General features: G+C 35.6%; 1 protein-coding gene across 1 annotated transcript in view; it reads left to right on the forward strand.

The window, feature by feature from the left end:
• LOC149779614 (protein disulfide-isomerase A4-like) overlaps positions 1 to 17584 on the forward strand; it is a 34454-nt gene extending 16870 nt beyond the window's left edge. Inside the window, exons 7-11 of the mRNA XM_089940404.1 lie at positions 1247 to 1402; positions 2794 to 2942; positions 6186 to 6342; positions 10855 to 11094; positions 14368 to 17584. Coding sequence (XP_089796530.1) covers positions 1247 to 1402; positions 2794 to 2942; positions 6186 to 6342; positions 10855 to 11094; positions 14368 to 14783 — 1118 coding nt within the window. The 3' untranslated portion in view covers positions 14784 to 17584. The remainder of the gene's footprint in view (positions 1 to 1246; positions 1403 to 2793; positions 2943 to 6185; positions 6343 to 10854; positions 11095 to 14367) is intronic.
• The last annotated feature ends 1070 nt before the right edge of the window (positions 17585 to 18654 follow it).

An 18654-nucleotide genomic window follows, 5' to 3' on the forward strand; every position in this document is an offset into this window, starting at 1 on the left:
AAATGATTTGATCTTCAGATTTCTCTGTGTATGTGATTTGGATTTTAACATAGTTTTTAAAACAATTCAGTCATATCGCTACAGTGTCTGCAGCGTGGCAGTTTATAGTGATATTGAGCACTGGGGCATCATGCCACAGACACGTAGCATCATGTCCCACCTAGTCACATTATCCTGACACCAGGTTGACCAGTCCTAACACCAACCTCTTAATACTGAGCGCCAAGTGAGGCAGGCATTAGTACCATTTATATAAGTCTTAGGTGTGACTCGGCCAGCATTCAAACCCATGACCTCCCGCATTAGAGGTGGACACTTTAACCATTAGGCCACCAGAGCAGTCTCAGATTTCTGTTTATTTTTGAACATTGGCAGAAATAGAACACACTTAGAACTGGTGCTTTTTTAATCTGTTGGTTTATGATTTGGCAGAAAGTTGATACATCTCCATTAGTGGATCTTAGAACAAATAATATACATTAAGGATTTATAAGCAAGCTAGGTTTACTCTTGAAGGAAAATGGCAGTAGACTGGTAATGGAGAAAACAGACTTCTAATTTGCAGATTGATAGAGCTGTTTAGAAACATATGACTGGTGTTGATGAAAACTGAATAAGACAGTGGAATTATAAACTGATCATTTCATGTTTGATCTGATGGAAGTTTTTGTCTCAGTTGCTGTGGACTTGCTAATTTTGTACATGATACCAATTTACTGGCCAGTTTCTGTGGATTTGTATTTTTTCCAAACCATGAACTTAGAGGTTCTTCAAAGATTGATCTTTCTCAATATGATTCCTTCCCCAATCCTAAAATTAAGTACTAATGAAAGTGTCATTTTCCACAGCATCAAGAAAAGAAATAAATTCACACTATTTGTAATTTTTAATAGTTTCTGGGTTCCGTTCTTTTCTTGCATGCTTTTGCTGATTGTGTTACATAAGTATCACTTTCCCAATGGCAGCACCATCATGAGTGTCAAAATTTGAGTAAAAGTTTTGTGTTAATCTTGTGTAAATCAGTTACAGATGACAGAAGGAAGATGAAACACTGCTTCCCCAGAACCCTTAATTGGTTTATGTAAAAATGTTTAATTAGTTGTGAACAGTATCTTTTTAGTAGCTTAATTTTTTATGACTGCTTGTATTTATTTGAGAAACATTGCTATTGTGGTTTTTTTTAGGCAAGTGTAAACTGGCTTTCAAGTTGAGCTCATTATATCTGTATTTTGTACAATTTTTCTAGGAATTGTAAACCATATGATATCCCAGTCTGGTGAGGCTTCCAAGATGCAGTTGTCACTTAAGGACCTCCAGCAATACATGACAGAAGATGCTGTCACTATTATTGGTTTTTTTGATAGCCTTAATGATCCTAGACTCAGGATTTACATGGATGCAGGTAAATGATAATGTGTGTGCATATATATATATATATATATATATATATATATATATATATATATATATAGGGTCCAAACTATATGTTGAAAAGGCACCTTGAATCACTATTTTGGCCAAGTCAATTTTTTTTATATTTTCGAATTTTACATTTTGCCAGCTATTTGGAGATGAACTCCAGTATAAATAATTTAACTTGCAGTCATACCTGTCTTGCACTGCAAATGATCTTGTGAATCTCTCATCTCAGATTCCTGAAGTAGCTTGTCTGGATTTATACACACAAGTGGACATTCCCATTGGTCCATTTATATAACACATTCGGTGCTGGGACCCATGTGTTGAACAGATCCTCTTGTCCATAATCTGTAATTGGCCCTATATGAAGTGTGCTGAAAAATGTAATTACCAGCTTATCACATTACATAATCTGTAATTGGCCCTATATAAAGTGTGCTGAAAAATGTAATTAACAGCTTATCACATTACATAATCTGTAATTGGCCCTGTATGAAGTGTGCTGAAAAATGTAATTACCGGCTTATCACATTACATAATCTGTAATTGGCCCTGTATGAAGTGTGCAGAAAAATGTAATTACCAGCTTATCACATTACATAATGAACAACTGCTTGGTTGTTTTATAAGGCAAACTGACTTCAAGAAAAAGTATTGAGTAGATTACAGCTGACTTTGTTTAGTTCCAAGTGATAAATAGTTGTGATACTGACTGGAAGGAAGAGCCTGACATGTGCAACACTTTCTGTAACTTAAATTTGTGCTATTGGTTCATAGCTATCAGTCTTTGTGCTATTGGTACTAGTTTCCTTGTCCTTTTTTCTAGATCATCTCTATTTGTTGCAAAATTTGTTTTCACCTAGTTGCCTGATTGCATGTATGACTGTTTGAATGCAATTACAAAAGAAAGAAAAACAAGACAATAAACACAAAATAAAGGATTGAACTTACAAAATATATGAAAATAGAAGTATTGTTTGAAAATTTTATTTCTTGCACCTGATTGGTTTGAACTCCAATAATAAAATGGCCATTTTCAAAATTACTTCCATTTGACATAATCATGTAATCTTTTGTGAATTCAGTGCTCAATTTAATGTTATTGTTTGTCACATCTAACTGGTTTGAACTAAGCATACAATGGCTGGTTTCAAACAATATTTCCATTGGAGAAAGTCCTGTAAAATTTTGCAAATTCAGTACTTTTGTTTGTTTTGGTTGTATCTGTAATTACATTTGACAGAGACTGTGTGATAGTTGGAAGTACTTAGGCTTGTTAAACTTGTTAAAACTAGTATTGCACTCTTTATAGTTAGTTTGCATATTTACAGTGACCATACACAGTGATGCTATTTTCATTAACTCCTCTTTTAGCGAATGATTTGAGAGATGATTTCAAGTTTGGACACACCCTGCTGCCTGAGGCCCTGAGCACATACAGAGTGAACCCAGGATCTGTGGTGGTTTTCAGTGCTCCAAGATTCTACACAAAGTATGAACCCAAGTGGAACACATTCCATAAGGTATTCGATGAACATATTTTGAGGGTATTGTACAAAAAAAACCAAGTTCGTTTATGTGCAAAATTTATAAACCCTTTTAATAATACATTAATATTGCTGAATAACTTTATGCCTTGTAATTAGTGACATACTTTATTGCTCAGTGTTTCGAGACTTTAATAATATTTCTCATATCACAAGACCAGCAGAAGGCCAAATAAGATGGGGGAGACTGCCTAATAAATGTGACAAACATTTGTATGTGAAAGATATCTTTAATAAATATTGGCTAAAATGTTGTAAAAATAGAGAGTGTGCTTTTCAGGTATGGCATTATCATCAACTAGATATGGAATATCTAATGAAATGCGGGTTTAAGTTAAGTATGACAGGATAGCAGGTTTGTATTACTGACACATGCAAAATGAATCTAGTTTTGGAACAAATTTTCAAAGCGGCTAGTAGCCAGACAGGCTACCAGGCGAAGAACTTGGTATTAGCCACACAGGCTGTCAGGCAAAGAAATTGGTAGCCTAGCTTAGATTCGGGACCCAAAAGAGAGCACAGTTAATATAAAACTGTAGATATGAGACTTATATCTTCCTTGTTACGAGTCATATGGTAATCTAAACTCGGCATTCTAAATAGCCCATTGGGCTACCTGAAATCTATATATGGTTAATGCAGACGTAACATTCTTGCAGCCCCCAAGACTTCGGTCACAAGATCTTTTTATATGCCAAACATAGGCAGTGATTATTATATGGTGATGTTATTAATCTGTTCAGGTGTCAGTCTGTTAGGTTTGATTTTCATGCAACAAGTTCTGTTGTGTACAATCAACAGATAACTTTGTGGATGGTCTGTTATTGGGGTATGGATAAACCCTATAAATTTCAGTCTTAAATTAAAAGTCAAAGGTCATGGTCATTGAATGAAGGAGAATGGTTTGTACAAAACAACTTGTGTTCTCCGCTATCTACAGTTACCAAACTTTGTGGAGAGCTTGCACTAGGGCTAACCCATTTAAGTCAGGCTCAAAAGGACCAAGGTCAAGGTCTTTGAGGCTGAAAGAAGAATGTCTTCTGCACAGTAATTCAGTGGTCTGACATCTAGTTATCAATCTGTGTGGAGAGCCTGCACCCAAGGAAGAACCCAACCTATTTCAAGCTGTATTCAGGTCAAAGGTCATTATCACATGATACAGAAGGAAGAAAAATAGTTTCAGCATATTAACTAGAGTTTTCTATTATAGCTGGTTACCAGACTTTGTGGATGACTTGGTGTAAGATGCCAATTTATTTTAATAGTCTTAAGGTCAAGGTCACTGTCTGAAAGAAAGATGGATACTACAGTTTTTCACTATAGACCTGGTCCAGACTCTGTGGGTTGCTTGCCTAATGATTTTTGGGGCAAACGGTCAAAGGTCAAGGTCACTCTTAAAGAATATGAATAGTTCATGGACACAATTTTAAGATATTGGCAAAGGGGATTATTAAACAGGCAGGCTTATAATGTGTCATTCACTGTACTTTGTTCACTGATTGATGTTGCTAGTTGTGCTGCCACCATTTGACATGGAATACAAGTGATGTAACCTGTAGCACTGATAAGTGGAGCATTATTTATTGAATTGTAGTTCCGCATAAACCGTATTTGAAGCAAAATATTTTTTGAAGGAAAGATGTTGGGCTTTTACTGTACGCTGTTCGTCTGGCACTGACTTTTGGAGAAGGTTAAGGAAAGATGTCAGGCCTTTATTGTACATTGTCTGTCTGGCATTGACTTTTGGAGAAGGTTAAGGAAAGATGTCAGGCCTTTATTGTACATTGTCTGTCTGGCAGTGACTTGTGGAGAAGGTTAAGGAAAGATGTCAGGCCTTATTGTACATTGTCTGTCTGGCATTGACTTTTGGAGAAGGTTAAGGAAAGATGTCAGGCCTTTATTGTACATTGTCTGTCTGGCATTGACTTTTGGAGAAGGTTAAGGAAAGATGTCAGGCCTTTATTGTACATTGTCTGTCTGGCATTGACTTTTGGAGAAGGTTAAGGAAAGATGTCAGGCCTTTATTGTACATTGTCTGTCTGGCATTGACTTTTGGAGAAGGTTAAGGAAAGATGTCAGGCCTTTATTGTACATTGTCTGTCTGGCAGTGACTTGTGGAGAAGGTTAAGGAAAGATGCCAGGCTTTCATTCTATAATGTCCATCAGGCTTTGACTTGTGGAGAAGGTTTGCAGCAGATTATTGTGATGTGGACTGGTTCTAGGCATTAATACCATAAGGGATTGTTTGATTGGTCAACATGCAAAACACCTGTGTAACACAGATGTCTTTTCTATTGCCAGTAAAATGTCATATGCAGTGTGTGTGTTATTGCAGTGCTATGATCCGTCATGATAAAACCCCTTAATATACAGTTGCCATTCTTACTGCACAAGTATAATCATGGATCGGTCACTATAAAGCCATAATGTATACCACTGCCTTTCATACTGCACAAGTATAACCACAGATCCCATTCATTTGGCCATATTGTATGCCACCAATCAATTTATTTCACTTTGTTTTTGTTTTTGGCTTCTGAGAACCAATTATAATGTAAATCATGTCATTATTTTAATGATTAGTGATCTTCCTGGCTTAGAAAACTGGTGAACAAAAGGTCAGCAGCTCATTTTCTTATATAAAGCAGTGCAGATTTAAGAAAAACATTGGTCCATTTGAAAATATTGGGCCACCAAGAAAATTTCATGGGATAAGTATTGCATAATATTACTTTTGGTGCAAAATAAATTCCAGGTTTCAGTTTCATATAGGGAGCTGACTAAAGTAGAAAATAATTCAATTTTAAATGTATGTTATAATTCCTGGTTAGTGAACTAGTAGGACACTGCCTTGTTGGGTCATGTGTATAAGGTGCCAACACCCATTATGTGTGGAATATTTGATGCTGTCAGGCCACACAAATGTACTAAACATGCAGAATTGGTAGTCTGTTAGTAGATTTGAAATGAAACCTTGCATTCATATTAAAACTCTCACAAATTAAAATGTACAATGTGTGAATAATCTAAACAAATTCTGGCCCGGATTTGCACTGTGTAAGGATGTCTGCCTTAATCTTTATCACCAAGGTGTTTTTGTAAGTGTCTGGTGGTTGTTTCCCGGTATCTTTTACATTGCCTGTTCTTCATTCTTATTTGTTCTTAGAGTATTTGGTGAGTCGGACCTATTCTCAAAAATTCAGTTGTTAATTTGTCTAGGGAGAGTACACAACTGATGAAGTAAACAAGTTTATCCAGAAACACAAGCTACCCCTGGTGGGAGAATATCAGCACACCAATGAAAAGTTTTACAAAGACCAAAAGCCACTCTGCCTCTTCTTCTACATGGTGGACTTTTCCTTTGACTACAGAGAAGGTAAGAAATCATTTCCATGCATCTGTTTACTTTCATCTGGGCTGTAGTTGATAAAATGGACCTCTTTATAATCACATCCACCAGTCCATCTGTCCATCTTTCTGCCTGTGAAACTTTTGGTTGACACAAGATAATCTAACTGGGATTAGCTGGATTTTCTACAAGATAAGTTTACTGAGATTAGCTGGATTTTATACAAGATTACTGGGATTAGCTGGATTTTATAGAAGACAATTTAATTAGGATTAGCTGGATTATAGCCTATCATGTGCTGAAAAATGGCGTTAAACCCCACAACAACAACAGTGGGATTAGCAGGATTTTATGCACAAGAATTTTACTGGGATTAGCTGGATTTTATTCAAGATAATTTAACTGGGATTAGCTGCATTGTATGCAAGATAATTGAACTGGGATTTGCTTGATTTTAATCACATACATTCTACAAGATCTTGAACAAGTTTGTCAGTCTTCCTTGTATTCATTTAGAGGAGCTATGGCCCCTGTTTTGCCATTTTCCTTGCATTCCTTTCTGCGGCATATTACTTAATATAGATTGTTGGAGTTTAAGCAATGTGGCATCTTTATATTGATAAGACATTGATGACTTCCCAATTGCTGGAGGCAGGTGTAGCTAAAATTAGAGCAAGTGAAAGCTTAGCAACTTTCTGCAACTGAGAAATTGATTTTGGGGTGTTACTGATAAAAATAACAAGCAATTATCTTATAAAAATTGTAATTTAAATGATCTAAGAAAGTAAATTGGTTATTGCATCATATGTCTTTTCTACTTTTCATAATAAGCACAATAACTTTGCTGAAATATTTCATTCCATACGTGAAATGAAGGCTTGTTCTAATTGTTTTCTTTGCTGCTGTAAGCTAGTTATCTTGATTCATTCTGATCCAAGAGACCTTTGCATATCCGATACACATCAGATATACTGAAAAAAACTTAAGATTTAAATTAAAATTGATATTTCAGTTATCTGTTAGAGGAACATATAGATGTTTCTGTTTACGAGTAGTTCAGCGATAATGGATCTCTAAGAAGCACAAGTAACTTATTTTATATTATGTAGGATCAGTGCATAACTTAAATCTGTGCCAAGTGCATCAGTGAAGTGTTGTTTTCTGTGGGTTTCCAGTTTTGAAAGAAACTGAAAATGTAGGGAAAGAGTAAAAAAATGAAGTTAAAAATTGAGAATATGAAAGGGACAAATACAGAGCAGTATTTCTGCTAAATTTGAAGAGTCTTCATCCACTAGATATTCTCTATAGCCTATCTTGTGCTGAAAAATGGTGTGAAACCCATAAAACCACATCCTTTGGTTTCATTATTTTATAATAGCTGTTCAAGATACAGCACTTAATTTCTTTGTTTCATATATCTCTTGAATCATAGTCAAGGTGTCAAAGGTTAAATTTTGTATTCCTTTCTGCACGTTTCCTTTAATACACTTTGAGGTAAGGCTATGAAACCTTTTTTACTTTCCATGCCTGCCAAGTGACTTGAAAGCTCAGTTTTAAATTAAAAGTCAAATTTTATTATTGTAAAATCTTGCCTCCCCCCTCCTTTGCCCAGGTAGGTTGTTTGACAAAATTTAACTGAATTTGCTTGTTATGTTATGTTAGGAAAGAACGTTTATCAGACTGGAGTTAAATAGGTAAACTTGACGTGATACACTTGTATAATAATGGTCCATTTCACTAAGCAGGCACTGTTCCGGTGGCCTAGTGGTTAGAGTGTCTGCCTCAGATGCGGGAGGTTGTTGGTTTAATCGCCGGCCGAGTCATACCAAAGACTTACAAAAATGGTACTAACAGCTGCCTTGCTTGGCGCTCAGCATTAAGAGGTTAGTGTTAGGACTGGTCGGCCTGGTGTCAGGATAATGTGACTGGGTGGGACATGATGCTGCATGATGCCCCAGTGCTAGACATCACTATAAATTGCCACACTGCAGACATCGTAGCGATATGACTGAAAAATTGTTAAAGCTATGTTAAAAATCCAAATCACACACATACACTAAGCAGGCTTTTGTAGTATTACAAGTACTCAATCCTGTGTGAACATCAAAGAACACAGGTCTGTTGTATCTAGCCTACTTGGGCATCTTGTTTGTTCTTGCTTGATAAGCCAAGTTTCTTGTGTCTGATTTTCAAACATCAAGGGTAGTCTATATTTGGCCAGGGGCACCTCCCAATTCTCAGGCTGAAGGTCAAGGCCACTAGGGTGAAACTTCCAAGTTTGGGGTCCACACAAGGCCACATTCCCAAAGTTTCCCCCTACCCAATTTCCCTGTTGACTCTGCCATCAATAGATCCAAGATCAAGGTCACTGGGTGTGAAATTGCAAAATTATACTCATTTTACATTTGTAATGGCTGTGGTTACCTGGGGGTGAGGTGTTCCGCCAGAAACACAATTCTGTTCTTAGATTTGTAAAATGTCAGTTTCACTGCTGATGCAGGCAATGAGTAGCTGAAGATAGAAGAAAAACTTCGCATGACACCAGGTCATTGCAAGAGAAAAATTTGCTTCCAGAAGGTGGCAACCGAAAATTGAACTGGCAGCACTTGTCTTGGGATTGGCATGTTTTTTTTAGCTCTACTCATCATAGACCAAAGAGCCTATGGACTGGTCTGTCTGCTACTCCTCCTAAGATTTCCATGGAACTTTATATGCACATTCATTCCATTGTCTGGTTGATCCAAAATAAAATGGTGCTGCTCCGATATCCAATGTTGAATTTTTTTATTGCTACTCATTCTAAATTAATGGTCATTGTGGTGTTTTCAGACACTGAATGTCTGGTTAGTCTTAAATGAAAGTGGTGCTGATCTGATGCCCAATATGGCCACCATGTAAGCCATCTTATAAAAAATATTATTTGAGCTATTTCTTATTAACAGAAAGTAATATCCCCATTGGGTTTTCACCGAAACAAAACTTTACCAGTGTAGGGCAATGTGACTTCTATTTCATGCATCAGTAGTGATGGTTTTAACTTAACTTGTTTAAAGAGTTATTGCACTGTTAGCATGTGATTACAACAGTCTTGTCATGAAGTTTTATGTGTATCACTTTTCCCATCCAAGTGAGGTGAGAATTAGAAGGTAAAAGAGATGCTTTTGTGTTATTTAAACACTTTATTCTAAATATCCTTTTTTTTATGTTGTGCTTTTATATGAGATAGCACAAATTTTGCTTTTTCAGTTGTATTTTAAGCCTTAATATGGACATTATCAAATTGTCAGCTATTTATGATTTTGTTGTAAAGTTTTTCAATGTCAAATGTCATGAACGGTGATATACTGTGAACAAGCAGTGTACTAGGCAATTAGTCACACAGGTGCTGTTTGATGATCACTCTGTGTAAGCACATTATTGTTCATCTAGAACAGTAACTATGATTTCTGGCCTGGATTTGCTTTGAATTTGTTTCCAAATGTTGATTATTAATTGAGAAGGACAACATTATATTTAGTATAGTACTATTTTTTCCAGTCTTTATCTGTAGGACTATGAGTTATAAATGTCCTTTTACATGCTGGTAGTCAGTCATAGATAAATTATCAAGCACTATACAACTTTTTTAAGCGGACCTCTCCATTGCCTAGTGGTGGGAGTTCACAGGTTCAAACCCCAGCCAAGTCATACCAAAGACTTATAAAAATGTTACTTACAGCTGCCTCACTAGGTGCTCAGCATTAAGAGGTTAGTGCTAGGATTGTTCAGCCTGGTGTCAGGATGTGACTGGGTGGGAGACATCATGCAACATATCAGTGGCATGGTGTCTCAGTGCTTGACATCACTATAAACTGCCACACTGTAGACAATGTTGCGACATGACTTAAATTTTTTTTAAAGCTATTATAAAAATTCAAATCACTCACACACACACACACACACACTTTTAAATTTTTGGAAAGACTGTCTTCTGCCTGACAGTATTGTGATAATATGAATGTATTGAGCATTGCTTGTTCACAATAAATTTACCATTCAGTGGGGGCCCTGAGTGGCTGAGTTACGGATCACTTCCATCTCCTTTGTCTGCATGGGTTCGAGTCACGGGCTCATCCAAGTGGGTATGTGAGAAAGCTTGCTAGTATCTTCTTATGGGTCGGTGGTTCTTTCCAGGGTTTTACCAGGTCCTTTCTCAACCATTAATACTGGCCGCCATGTATAGCCTATCTTGTGCTGAAAAATGGCATTAAACCCTACAACAACAACAACAATGACAACAACCATCCATTGTTTTGCTGATGTTTCATGTTGTTCTATTGTAATGGTTTAAAGCAGACTTTCTCACAATTTGAATTTTTTGAAAAATATTTTAGTTTAAAAACAGCATATTTAATTTTTGCCTTGTTGCAGTTTTAGATTTTGATTAATGTGAATTTCAGTGTTCAGACATTTTCCAGTATGTTGTTGTTTTCAGTGCCATTTCTGAGTTAAGTCATCTTTGGGCATCCATCATACGAGTGTTTTCTTGCTTAATTCCAGCAACCCAGCTGTGGAGGAACAAGATTGCCAGCATAGCCAATAAATACAGGGGTGACATAACATTTGCTGTGGCTGATGAAGAGAAGTTTAAACATCTTGTAGAAGAGTTTGGGCTAGATGACTCTGGGGAGGAGCTTAATATTGGTTGCTATGGCAAGGATGGTAAACGATATCCAATGGAACCAATGGAGGAATTTGAGAGCAATGAAGTGCGGGAATTTTTGGACAAGCTTATAAAGGGTAGGTTGTAGTTTTTACGTATAAAATACTACTATGATTTCGACAATAAATATTTGTGACATTTTGACAATAGTTTTGTAAATGACATTTTGACAAAAGGTGGTATTGCAGATGAGATGTGGATAAATGAATTGTAGTGAGCTTTTCATAATAGTGTTGCAGATGAGATTTTGACAACAGTGCTGTTCTAGATGAGATTTGACAACAATGCTGTTCTAGATGAGATTTGTTGCAGATGAGATTATTACAGTAATGTTGCAGATGAGATTTAACAACAAATAGTGTTGCAGATGAGATTTGACAACAAATAGTGTTGCAGATGCGATTTTACAACAAAATGTTGCAGATGAGATTTGACAACAAATGATGTTGCAGATGAGATTTGACAATAGTGTTGTAAATTACATTTTGACAATAAATAGTAGTGTTGCAGATGAGATTTTGACAACAAATTGTGTTGTTGTAGATGAGATTTTGACAACAAATTGTGTTGTTGTAGATGAGATTTTGACAACAAATTGTGTTGTTGTAGATGAGATTTTGACAACAAATAGTGTTGTTGTAGATGAGATTTTGACAACAAATAGTGTTGTTGTAGATGAGATTTTGACAACAAATTGTGTTGTTGTAGATGAGATTTTGACAACAAATTGTGTTGTTGTAGATGAGATTTTGACAACAAATTGTGTTGTTGCAGATGAGATTTTGACAACAAATAGTGTTGTTGCAGATGAGATTTTGACAACAAATTGTGTTGTTGCAGATGAGATTTTGACAACAAATTGTGTTGTTGCAGATGAGATTTTGACAACAAATTGTTTTGTTGTAGATGAGATTTTGACAACAAATTGTGTTGTTGTAGATGAGATTTTGATGAGTAATAGAAGTTTTGACTTTGTAAGCTCCAGTAAATGAGGTACCAAAATCTTAGTGGATTTTGTGGTTGCTTGCAAACTAAGAATTTCAATACCTATTTGTAGCTCACTTTTATGAAATAGAGGAGAGATATTTTATTAAAGTATCTGCATATTTTCTGTCTCACTCCATAGCTTCTTGGCATCAATCCCAACTCAGGATGGGTCAAGGCAACCTACTTTACAGTTATATGTACATCATTTGTACATTATTGGTGATGTTAATGAATTTAGTTGATTAACATATAGGTTATTTTGTACAGTAATATCTGGGCATCATGAAACTTGGCAAGGTGATTCATTTGGACCCTTATCACAAAAGTAGGTCACAATGACATATTTCACTTCACTGAAGCATTACAGATTTTTTTTTAAGTACTGTCCATGCAAAGCTAATCAAATTAGATAATGTATGCATCTCTGTTACTATTACACTCTTACAACAAAAGGACACTGACCTACGTTTCACCAGTTTAGGTTAAGTGTTTGCATTGAGCTTATGATCACTTTGGTATTGTTGCAGGCTATATACACAAACAACCCCCTAATAATAAAGAAAAATGGAGGGATGCATTTTGAGCACTATACTCAAGTTGCAAAAGTAGGTAATTTTGGCCCCAATTTTATGCTTTATAGACTTTGGTTATATTTTGTATCTGATCATTTCACATACACTATTCTTATGTATTGCTTCGTCTATTATGCACTCACACAGGGGCCAACATTTCATTGGTCAAAATCGCTTCACTGCAGTTTTTCTTGTTTGATGATGATGATAAAGTTAACAATAGATACTGCCACTGCTAAAGGCTTCATAGAGGAAGTCATATAACCAATATAATCAAAGCTTACATTCAGGTTTTCGGGGCCCTGAGTGGCCGAGTGGTCTAAAGTGCTCTCCGTTATGGATCACTGCCATCTCACCTCTGTCTGCGCCGGTTTGAGTCTCGGATTCAGCCAATGTGTATGTGAGAAAGCTTGCCAGTAGCTTCTCGTGGGTCGGTGGTTCTTTCCAGGATTTTCCCAGGTTCTTCCTCCACCATTAATGCTGGCAGCTATGTATGGCCTATCGTGTGCTGAAAAATGGCGTTAAACCCCACAACAACAACATTCTGGTTTTCAGTGTCATGTTTTGTTAATTCTAGTTTCAAATAGATGTAATTTTTGGCAACAACATGAAAAATGGTTTTAAGAAAAATTAATCATTTCTCAAAAGTATTTTTCTTAGCACATCAAATATGAGTACAGTTTCTTAGCATCCATCAAAGTCATTGGATGCAGTGGACATTATTATATACAAGTGAAAAAGGAGATTTCCCTACATAAAACATGAAATTGTACTTCTGTCAAGAAGTATCCTGGTAACGAACTATCTTGTGTCTTTGCAAGACCTTCATGATGGGGGCCTTAAGTGGTCTAAAGCGCTCACCGTTTTGGATCACTGCCATCTCACCTGTCTGTGTGGGTTCGCATCTCGGGCTCAGCCAATGTGAGTACGTGAGAAAGCTTGCTGATAGCTTCTCATGCTTCGGTGGTTTTTTCCTGGGTTCTTCCTCCACCATTTATACTGATCGTCATATATAGCCTATCATGTACTGAAAAATGGCGTTAAACCCTATAACAACAACTTTCATGATGAATTTGAAGAGAATTTTTCACATTGCTGTAAGGATTTGCATCTTGCTAGACAGAAATTTATCTTTGATTTATTTTTACCCTTGCATGATATTGAAGTAGTAAAAAAAGAACAAATGTATGATCACATGTAATCACAATGCTGGCTGTATGTATAGTGCACATATAAAGTTAATTTGTTAAAATGTGAAGATAAAGGAATTGCAAATCAAAACTTTGGAAAGAGAAATCCTTCCAAATAATTGTAAACATATTGAGATAAAAGATAAAAAGGTAAAGATCTTAAAGTTCTTTTAAATTAAAGAGAATGGTTCAAATATAAAATCCTTAATAGTCAATTTGTTTTAAAATGTAAACTATATTCCTTCAAAAAAGGCTAACCTTTTCTCTAGTGGTACATGAACATAAAGTTTTACTTGAGTTAATGTACAAAATTATTGTCTCAGGGCATAAATCAACACTCCATAAGAATGTGTTCCTCTATCAGTGAACACTGGCAGGATATGCACTATGGTTGAGGTTTACCCTGTAGGAGGTATTGACTTGTCCGAGTTTTTTGTTGCTTAATCTTGAGATATACAGGCATGATCAAGTTGTACAAATCAGTTTTAGCCGGTCTTATCCATGATATATTCCATATTGGCAATACCAGTCGAATTCACAAAAGAACTAAATTGCTAAGGGTACATTGCATTTTATCTTAAAGACTTCTTTGCATTTTCAGGAAAATTAAAGCCCCACATTAAGTCCCAGCCAATTCCAAAGAAGAAGGAAGGACCAGTCACTGTTGTTGTGGGACATAGTTTTGACAAAATTGTGAGGGACAAGACCAAAGACGTTTTAATTGAAATGTATGCCCCCTGGTGTGGACATTGTAAACAGCTCGAACCAAAATACGTAGAACTTGCAAAGAAATACAAGAAAGAGAAGAATCTTGTGATTGCCAAGCTTGATGCTACGGCAAATGATGTTCCAGAGGAATATAAGGTGGAAGGATTTCCAACAATATACTTCGCTCCGTCAAATAAAAAAGATACACCTTTGAAATATGATGGACCTCGAGAAGTAGAAGACTTTTCAAAGTATTTAGAAGAACATGCTACGGTTTCTTTTGGAAAATCTCTCCGTGATGAGTTATGATTGGGCATTGTATGTTTGAATGTATGCAGATTATACATGATGCTGAAAGCTTCCTAAAAATTAAATCATTTCTTATTTATGTAGGTGGTTGTTAGTAATGGGAGTGTATGGGAATCCAGTCATGTGTTGTAAATAACCTTCCAACCAGGCCAGACAAAAAAATCTTTCTAGTTGTCTTAAATGAAGAAATAATAATAATATTTGAATTTCCTGAAAGTTTATAACTGTAAATTATTTTGAGGTATAATAGTTTTCATGGATTTCATAGTTGCTGCAATTTAAGTACCCAAGTAAGCAATTATGATCCAATGGAAACAATTGGACCCGTTCTGTGGAGGCAGTAGAAGCCAATACAACCCCTTCTCAAATTCATGAATTTAAGTACTGATGGTTGTTTTGGCAAAATCATGTAATTGAGGTCCATAAAAATGCATGAATTTGCAGCATACAAAATTCTAATCCAGTTGCATGAAAGTTGTGTTAGTTGGCAAATTAACTAGCAGAAAGTCAGTATAGTAAGACGAGATGTAAAAATATAATTAAATGAATTTTGAATATTGAATTTTACATTGTTTGCCATGTACATTTCTCTTATTATTGTGCTTCCAGTTGGAGTATATCACCTTATTGTGAGATAGCCACATAAGAACCATTTTTTTTCCCTCACTTTTAGTACTTGATCTTATCTGCCTAAGATTTTGGGGGAAGATAATTTTATTAATTTTGACATTGATCCCCATGTTGTGAGACCAGGGATGTGGTAACTCTTTGTTTTATGAAGGAATTTTTGAATATTGAATATTAGGTTGTTTGCCATTGTTTCTTATTGTGCTACCAATGGGAGTATATCACCTTATGGTGAGATAGCCGTATAATAAATAAGACTCATTTCTTATGAATTGTGGTACTCAATCTTATCTGCCTAAAATTTTGGGGAGGATATTTTATTAAGTTTTTTCATTGATCCCCATATTGTGGGACAAGGGATGTGGTAACTCTTTATTACACTGATGATTCCAGTTCTTGATTGAGAAAACAGTTGTTACATCTGTAAATATGTTATGTTACAGTTTGTGCATTACTTTTGGGGTAAGGATGGAAAGATGGATTTTAATTAAATAAAACCATTATCATTTTTTTTGAAATTATTCCTATGTATGCAAAAATTGGGAACATGTATTTTATTTAGGGTTTACTAAATGGTTGAGATTATATTTTTAGTGCCATAGCTACTGATAAATCTTGCTGTTGATATTTACAAGATACAAATCTGTATTTTAAAAAGCTTGAAATTACTTGTCCTTAATTGGCACAGCTGTTTGGTACTTCATTTAGATGGATGTTCTAGAGAATTGAGAATTTAACTTGATTGTCATTACACCAAACAACAAAAGTTTTTTTGTCTCAACTGTGGAAAACTAAAGTTCAACACATAAAATGAACTACCTTTATGTCAATCACAAATGTGTTAACCAGAATGTGGTTAAAAATGTCTTGTGTGTTCTGAGGTTACTATTCATGAATTTTGTAGAAAAGCTACTCCCCCATTTTGATACCTGACCAAACCAGCCAAGTTCAGATGTTTTTGGTGTGTCCTTGTTATAGGCACTTAATTGGCTGTCATAATATAGCCAGTAATGTGCTCGAAAGTGCCATTAAAACAAATCAGGCAACCCAGTTATGTGCTTGAAGGTGCCATTAAAATAAACCAAGCAACCCAGTTATGTGCTCAAACATGCCATTAAAACAAACCAAGCATCCCAGTTATGTGCTTGAAGGTGCCATTAAAACAAAACAAACAACCCAGTTATTGTTCATTTGGTGCATTTCATTCAGTTATGATAATTTATATCCTATGGTATGCTGCTTCGACACAAAGAAAATAATTGGCAGTAATACCATTAGTTAGGAATGGTACCAAACTGTTGATTCAAAAGATTAGGATTGATTCAGGTAGCATTTCTTACCAAAGCAAAATTAGCTAATATATAGGTGTGTTATTTGCTGCATCTAACAGCTTGAAATGATGCTCTTACCATGATAATCCATCCAGATTGTCTAGATTAATTTTCAGGAAACTTGTGTTGTCTCAAAATATAATATTTACACGGTGACAGTGAGGTTCTTATAATAAGACTTGTTTTCTCTTAAGTTGAAAATATGCACCGTGTTCAAACGATTGTATAGATTTTTGAATGGTTCTGCTACACTTGAATAGGTAGATTGTAGGTTGTGCACAAGTCTTCGAGTCGCGACACTTGGATAGCAAGAAAACATGCTTTTTCACAATTTGCTTTACCAACCCTTCAGTTCATTATTGGATGGACTTGAGGTTTTGCATGTGCAAAGGTGAGCTTGTTTCCAGTTTGTAGAATTGGGGTACGAGTGATGAACATGTATTGGGAAACACTCGTTATTTATGGATATACTTGCTTATAAATTTGATCCAGTTTCAAGCAAAGACAAAGTGTTCCAGCATATCAGAATGTATGCTGTTTAATTTACTCAAAACTCCTATGAACTGCATAGCACCTGATCTGCATTATGCAAAGGCATATCTGGGTCTGTGTTTGCACTTGAGCTTCTTATCTATTCTTGTTACAAATACTTTCACTATTTTTCATTGAGAAAGCCTCAAAATTTGGAAGAGCAATTCTGTCAGTTTTTGATTTATTGCAGGGGAATGCAGATTTATAATAACACAGGTTCAGTTGAACTATGGTCTACATAATTAATTTCACAATCGTTTTTATGTTACATTTATGAATTCAAAACATAAACAAAATAAAATTAAAAACTTTGTTTTGTTCTTCTGCTACCTTTGTCCATATTTAGATTTTGTCACTCAGTTCACGTTATAAAACGTGTGATGCAGCGAGTAGCATATGCCATTAAGTCCATGGCATGTATCTAATCAGGGATGGTCCTGGTTTTTAAAAAGCTGTCGCCAAAAAAATCGCCAACCTCAATATTTTGTCGCCAATTTTCAAAAAGTGTCGCCAAAACAAGTATTGTACATTTTTCCAAGTGTTAATTTAGTCTATTAATGTAACAGGCAATGAAAATTACAAAAGATGGGTTAGTTAATACTTTAATTACAACAAGCATTATCGAAATGTTACAAAGTGCTACATGAAGATCCGTCGCGAATTTAGGGCTGCCCACTTGTTGAATGCAGTTTCAAAGTCTAATTTTTCTCATCTGTACATGCTGATTCTCATTAAATTCTCGAGAGATGAGATGCAGATCTTATTTCTGATGTCAGTTTTTATGAGGCTCATCTTACTGAATCCACATTCACAGTCAACAGTGCTGACAGGTGACACCAGTAGTCTCTCAGCAGTCCCCCCCCCCCCATGGCTAGCTTCACAAAGCTTGTAGAGAATTGCTTCCTAAATCCCAAGAATAATCACTGAATGCTGTATAAATTTTCTCGACAAGCAAAATAGGATCTCCATTCCCACGAATGAAACTTACACGAGTCAACACCTGGCAATATTGGACCGTATATATAAGCATAAATTCACACCCAATTTAGGGATTCTTTCACTCCTGTATTTTGAGAAATAAATAATTATTATTAATTATGCAAAACTTTTTTTTTTTTTTTTATTTTTTTAGCTATTTCTTGTTGCGGAGTTTAAGTCTGCAGCCGTAACACGGGATTGATGGCAAAAGGAAAAGATCAATGAGTAAAATGCTGCACTGGCGACAACAGATATAATTGTGATTGAGATTTTTTTTCCATTTGCTTTGTATTTATACACAGTAGTCAGTACTTCAAAGGTTCTCAGTTTTCTATGAAGGTTCAGCAAAACTATTGTATTGGTATATGTAAAAAAAAAAAAACAAAGAAGGATTAGCCATACAA

This window comes from Sinohyriopsis cumingii, chromosome 17 (assembly GCF_028554795.1).
Source record: "Sinohyriopsis cumingii isolate HCF-2022 chromosome 17, ASM2855479v2, whole genome shotgun sequence".
Classification (NCBI taxonomy): Eukaryota; Metazoa; Mollusca; class Bivalvia; order Unionida; family Unionidae; genus Sinohyriopsis; species Sinohyriopsis cumingii.